This window comes from Nelumbo lutea, chromosome 1 (genome assembly GCF_056320005.1).
Source record: "Nelumbo lutea isolate HS-2025 chromosome 1, American lotus-T2T, whole genome shotgun sequence".
NCBI classification, from domain to species: domain Eukaryota; kingdom Viridiplantae; phylum Streptophyta; class Magnoliopsida; order Proteales; family Nelumbonaceae; genus Nelumbo; species Nelumbo lutea.
Window position 1 is genome coordinate 101,171,215 of NC_142684.1, and position 6,740 is coordinate 101,177,954.

Sequence of the window (6,740 nt, forward strand, 5' to 3'; positions counted from 1 at the left end):
AGGGAAAGTAAGAGTATGAACTATTTATTTTTTATTTTCCACTTTAATTTCAAACCATGACTGTCTAGGTTAGCGGTTTTTTGATAATTTAAACGGTTTTTGTGTAATTTAAACGGTTTTTGTCAAAAGGACACAGTTTGAAGTAAAAATAGAAACTATATTTTGACCGATTTCTGGTCCAAAAGGTTTAACCTTCTGGGTCAACGACGGCTCAAAAACCTTATTTTCAACCACTAAGAGAACCCTCTAATGCTAGCCTATACCAAGTTACCAACCATTGCCTATACCCTCTCGCCCTTGGTCCATGGACTTGATCCTTGTCTCTCCAAAACCTCGCACAATTATGATAACATTTTGGGTGGTTAATCGATTCTCCAGGATGGCACACTTTATTCCTTGTTACAAGGCCAAAGATGCTTTTATCGTGGCCCAACTATTTGCGTTTCCTGAATCCATTGTCTTGGATCGAGACAAGAAATTCAGTGGGAATTTCTGGCAATACCTTTGGGTGAGGATGAACACAAAGTTGAGGTTCAACAACTCATACCACTCGAGACTAATGGTCAGATTGAGTTGTCAAAAGAGAAGTTAGGAAACTTATGCGAGTTGAGATCAGTAAAGCCCTCCATTATTGGGATACTACTTTGCCTCCTACAGAGCTATTCTGCAACAAGAGTGCCCACCGCAAAACATAGCTCTACCCTTTCCAAGTATATGGAATCAACTCCATGGGTCGATCCCTTAGAGTTGACTGAGTTTTCTATTCCTTTGAAGTTAGTTAATAAGGTTGATGACATGCTTGTTAAGTACAAAGGTTTCTGTAGAGAGTTAAGACACAACTCAAGGCTTTAAACAACTACTACAAGGATCAAGGTTGACAAGCATACGCAGAAAGAAGATAACCTTCAATGTAGGTGATTTAGTCTGGGTTGTACTCAATGTAGGTGATTTGGACCTTGTTGCATTCTAGAAAAGATTTCCAATGTATATTTACATTCAAAATGAGATGTAAATGTACATGGATAAAAAAGAAGTAAATTTGCATTCAATGTGGCATTTTGTTAAAAAAAAGGTATATATTTTATTGGGATTCATGCTTGCATCGGTTACAACTAAAAGTCTGTTTGGTAAGAAGGTAAATTTGTCAATGAAAAACTAACCCAACTTTACATTTACATAACCGTTTTACAACCTGTATATTTGCATTCACACTTTATTTGCATCGTTCCCAAACAGAGCCTTAGTGTGAGGTTATAACCTTTTACTCTCATGTGACTATACATAAATTTGGGTAAGTTTGTATGCAAAGTTAAGTTGAATTGAATATTAACTACTTTGTTCAAGTTTGCTTATACTTTATTCCATTTATTTTGGACTTGTTGCAAAGCCATAGAAACCAAACCCTTAGCAACTCCTATGTGAATGGACACTAAGGTCACTCCCCTTGATGAGCTACAACACCAAGAGGTTAGTGATATCCTTATTACTCCAATCTGTAACTGTTGCAATGTCAGTTGTTGTCGATTGTTCTAGCTAGTAGAGATTTGCTCTATTTAGGAACTATCGGCTGAACCATAACTACTCCAGTTATGCTTGAGGTGTGAAGAATTTCCTCTCTCTCTCTGCGTTGTTTCCTTGCTGTAGGTAGCTAGAGAGGGATTGATAAACAATAGGTATTGCAAAAAAAATTAGACTAGAGAGAACCTCCTCCTTTCCATATATTGACAGGCATCATCTTGATCAGTTTTGCAAAAATAGCCCCCACCAGCATGTTGTGGCAGAGATAGGAAATTTCTATTGGGGACCGATTTACATTTGTAGCTGTACCCGACATGGACTTGTACAAAAACACACATATACACATGTTAGGAGCTACATTTGCCTGGTTGTTTGTTTGGGTAAATCAAGATCAGGTTGACCAAAATCCAGTTTCATCATATTAATGAGAACATGACAATGAGGTGGGGGAAAGGATCCCTCCTTGTTACATGGCTCCCTTGGCTCCCCTATAAATAGTTCCAATAAAATTTTTGAGGGACCTGCATGCATGCATGCACAAACAATGAGAGAGAGAGAGTGTGTTCCATGGGATGATATATAGTATGTAAACACCAACGTAGTTGCAATATTTATATAACAAATAGCCCACCTTTATTCCATATGGAGGGTCACCCACCTTGGATATTTGTTAACAATAGAAGGTAAAAGACACCATACCATTAGCCCTAAACTAGACTTAAACTCAACCCTAAACTAGACTCATAGACACCATATGATTAGGCTCGCTTCGTTACCTAGTGAAATACATAAAGCAACTTTTCAAGTAAATACTAAATGAAAAACATGTAGAATGGCAATGCATCATTCTAAGCTGTTTAGAATGGGAACATTCTAAATATATCACAAAGTACAAATGCTTAATTTTGGCTAGGATGACCGGTATTGGGGCTATGAACTAGTGCTGTGGGTCGAAATACTTCTACTTTTTTTTTCCATTTTAAGATGACCGATACCGGGGCTATGACCTGGTGCTGTGGGTCGGAAGCCTTCATCTTCTCCCTCCATGTCAAGATGACCGATACTAGGGCTATGATCTGGTGTCATGGGTTGAAAAGCTTGTACTTCTCCCTCTATTTCAGAATGACCGATATCGGGGATATGATCTGGTCTCGTGGGTCGGAAAGCTTCTACTTCTCCCTCTATTTTAGAATGACCGATACCGGGGCTATGACCTGGTGCCGTGGGTCGAAAAGCTTCTACTTCTCCTTCCATTTCAAGATGATCGATACCGGGGCTATGACCTGGGACCGTGGGTTGGAAAGCTTCTATTTCTCCCTCCATTTCAAGATGACCGATACCGGGGCTATGACTAGGTGTCGTGGGTCGGAAAGCTTCTACTTCTTGCTCTATTTCAGAATGACCGATACTGGGGCTATGACCTGGTGCTGTGGGTTGGAAGCCTTCATCTTCTCCCTCCATGTCAAGATGACTGATACCGGGGCTATGACCTGGTGTCGTGGGTCGAAAAGCTTCTACTTCTCCCTCTATTTCAGAATGACCGATACTGGGGCTATGACCTGGTGCCGTGGGTCGAAAAGCTTCTACTTCTCCCTCTATTTCAGAATGACCGATACCAGGGCTATGACCTGGTGCCGTGGGTCGAAAAGCTTCTACTTCTCCTTCCATTTCAAGATGACCAATACTGGGGCTATGACCTGGTGCCGTGGGTCGAAAAGCTTCTACTTCTCCCTCCATTTCAAGATGACCGATACCGGGGCTATGACCTTGTGCCGTGGGTCTGAAAGCTTCTACTTCTCCCTCCATTTCAAGATGACCGATACCGGGGCTATGACTTGGTGTCGTGGGTCGGAAAGCATCTACTTCTCCCTCTATTTCAGAATGACCGATACCGGGGCTATGACCTGGTGCCGTGGGTCGGAAAGCTTCTACTTCTCCCTCCATTTCAAGATGACCAATATCGGGGATATGACCTAGTGTCGTGGGTCGGAAAGCTTCTACTTCTTGCTCTATTTCAGAATGACAGATACCGGGGCTATGACCTGGTGTCGTGGGTCGAAAAGCTTCTACTTCTCCCTCCATTTCAAGATGACCGATACCAGGACTATGACTTGGTGTCGTGGGTCGAAAAGCTTCTACTTCTTGCTCTATTTCAGAATGACTGAGACCGGGGCTATGACCTGGTGCCGTGGGTCGAAAAGCTTCTACTTCTCCCTCTATTTCAGAATGACCGATACCAGGACTATGACTTGGTGCCCTGGGTCGAAAAGCTTTTACTTCTCCTTCCATTTCAAGATGACCAATACCGGGGCTATGACCTGGTGCTGTGGGTCGAAAAGCTTCTACTTCTCCCTCCATTTCAAGATGACCGATATCGGGGCTATGACGTAGTGCCGTGGGTGGGAAAGCTTCTACTTCTCCCTCAATTTCAAGATGACCGATACCGGGGCAATGACCTGGTGTCGTGGGTCGGAAAGCATCTACTTCTCCCTTTATTTCAGAATGACCGATACTGGGGCTATGACCTGGTGCTGTGGGTCGAAAAGCTTCTACTTCTCCCTCAATTTCAAGATGACAGATATCGAGGCTATGACCTGGTGCCGTGGGACGGAAAGCTTCTACTCTTCCCTCCATTTCAAGATGACTGATACCGGGGCTATGACCTGGTGCCGTGGGTCGAAAAGCTTCTACTTTTGCCTCCATTTCAAGATGACCGATACCGGGGCTATGACCTGGTGTCGTGGGCCGAAAAGCTTCTACTTCTCGCTCTATTTCAAAATGACCGATACCGGGGCTATGACCTGGTGCCGTGGGTCGAAAAGCTTCTACTTCTCCCTCCATTTCAAGATGATCGATACTAGGGCTATGACCAAGTGTCGTGGGTCGAAAAGCTTCTACTTCTCCCTCTATTTCAGAATCACCGATACCGGGGCTATGACCTGGTGCTATGGGTCGAAAAGCTTCTACTTCTGCTTCCATTTCAAGATGACCGATACCGGGTCTATGACCTGGTGTCGTGGGTTGAAAAGCTTGTACTTCTCCCTCCATTTCAACATGATCGATACCGGGGCTATGACCTGGTGCCGTGGGTCGGAAAGCTTCTACTATTCCCTCCATTTCAAGATGACCGATACCGGGGCTATGACCTGGTGTCGTGGGTCGAAAAGATTCTATTTTTGCCTCCATTTCAAGATGACCGATACCGGGGCTATGACCTGGTGCCGTGGGTCGAAAAGCTTCTACTTCTCGCTCTATTTCAGAATGACTGATACCGGCGCTATGATCTGGTGCCGTGGATCGAAAAGCTTCTACTTCTCCCTCCATTTCAAGATGACCGATACCAGGGCTGTGACCTGGTGTCGTGGGTCGAAAAGCTTTTACTTCTTGCTCTATTTCAAAATGATCGATACCAGGGCTATGACCTGGTGTCGTGGGTCGAAAAGCTTCTACTTCTCCCTCCATTTCAAGATGACCGATACCGGGGCTATGACCTGGTGTTGTGGGTCGGAAAGCTTCCACTTCTTGTTCTATTTCAGAATGACTGATACCAGGGCTATGACCTGGTGCCGTGGGTCGGAAAGCTTTTACTTCTCGCTGTATGGTTGGAATTGAATGGTGGACGTTGCCAATGTCTTTAACATTCTCTTTCTTTATCATATCTTTTGCATTGTAGTTTTCATTGGTGATAAAGCATTCCATACATTTTTTGTTTTCCTCTATTTTCAAACGCCTTCCCTCAATACAATGATTTTCTTGAGAGAAAATCAATAGAAAAAGAAACAAACAGGTACATGAGAGCTTATCCATGGCAATAGCCATACAAAGAGGTAAGAAGACTTTCAACGAGTTGAACCTAACGGGAGCTAGAGAAAGAAAGAGAGATGCTAATACGAAGGTAAGATGCCCAAACTCCTCTCCTTCGGTATTTATGGTGCAGTACGTGAGGTTCTCACTGGTGGGAAGATTCTATGGAGTGAGTACGACAACATTTACAATTTTTGAGAGGAAGAGAATAGTCAAATCATTACCTACCTACTGATCTTTCGTGACCACTGAAATACATGTGATCATACTGTAGGGTCACCCGTCACCTCATCCAATAACACATCGAAGGCCGTGATTTAATGACGCACCTGATCTTCTCTTTACGAGGAGAAATCTGTTGTGCAATGGTTTCAACAAGTTACGATCTTCGACGTATTATTGTGGGCCTTATGGGACCATCCCATCATCAAAGTGTGACCACTGAAATATATGTGATCATACTGTAGGGTCACCCGTCACTTCGTCCAACCAACTTTAGATGGGACCAGAGGAATACATCGACGTTCGCAATTCCTCGGCTGGGCATATATGATTTTCTTCCTTTTTCTACTCTCTTTGGCTTGGATATTAATACTAGAGAACGAAAAAAAAAAGTATGGTTTCAACAAGTTACGATCTTCGATGTATTATTGTGGGCCTTATGGGACCACCCCACCATCTAAGTGTGACCACTGAAATATATGTGATCATATTGTAGGGTCATCCGTCACTTCATCCAACCAACTTTAGATGGGACCAGAGGAATACATCGACGGTCGCAATTTCACGGCTGGGCATATATGATTTTCTTCCCTTTTTTTTACTCTTTGGCTTGGATATTAATACTAGAGAACGAAAAAAAAGTAAAAAGTTTAGAAACCTTATTCGGTGCAAGGAAAAAAATTCAACACAGTCTGACAGTATGAGAATCTGACATCTATCCATTAATTTAATATATATATATGTACAGGATACATTCCCAACGCATAGTTGAATGCTATGTGCAAAACAATGAGCAATATGTTCTTACTGAGTTACTAGTTTACTACATGCCATCCTCCTATCAATGGGAGACCGGATTTGCTCTTCACACAGGGTGGTTCACACTGATCTTACATGCACATTTTACCATGCATTTAAAGTATTTCTCGTACTTATAAATTATTATTCATCAGAGATGTTTCAATATACGGTAGATGTACATGTAAAGTGCCATGTGTAAAGAGCAAATCCCGTCTTTATCAATGGTGCAGGGACTGCTTTGCCCTAACAGGAATAAAATGTGTGGACAAATTTTACATTAACTTTGGTATGTAAAATTTACGTTGCCAGTAAGTTCAAACCAGACTATAAAAAGCAAATTTTATAATCAAGTGCATAATTTGTATTTGTTTCAAACTTGTTGTGCATACAAATCA

The 6,740-nt window shown here is 42.3% G+C and overlaps 1 protein-coding gene across 1 annotated transcript; it reads right to left on the reverse strand.

The window, feature by feature from the left end:
* Positions 1 to 2,128: 2,128 nt before the first annotated feature.
* LOC148876438 (uncharacterized) lies at positions 2,129 to 5,419 on the reverse strand. The gene has a single exon (XM_088960254.1). It carries the CDS (start codon positions 5,335 to 5,337, stop codon positions 2,449 to 2,451), a length of 2,889 nt encoding a protein of 962 aa, XP_088816380.1. The 5' UTR covers positions 5,338 to 5,419; the 3' UTR covers positions 2,129 to 2,448.
* Between the last annotated feature and the right edge of the window lie 1,321 nt (positions 5,420 to 6,740).

Coding starts and splice junctions, on each gene's coding strand:
- LOC148876438 (XM_088960254.1), bottom strand. CDS start 5,337: ATGGCTATTGCCATGGATAAGCTCTCATGTACCTGTTTGTTTCTTTTT.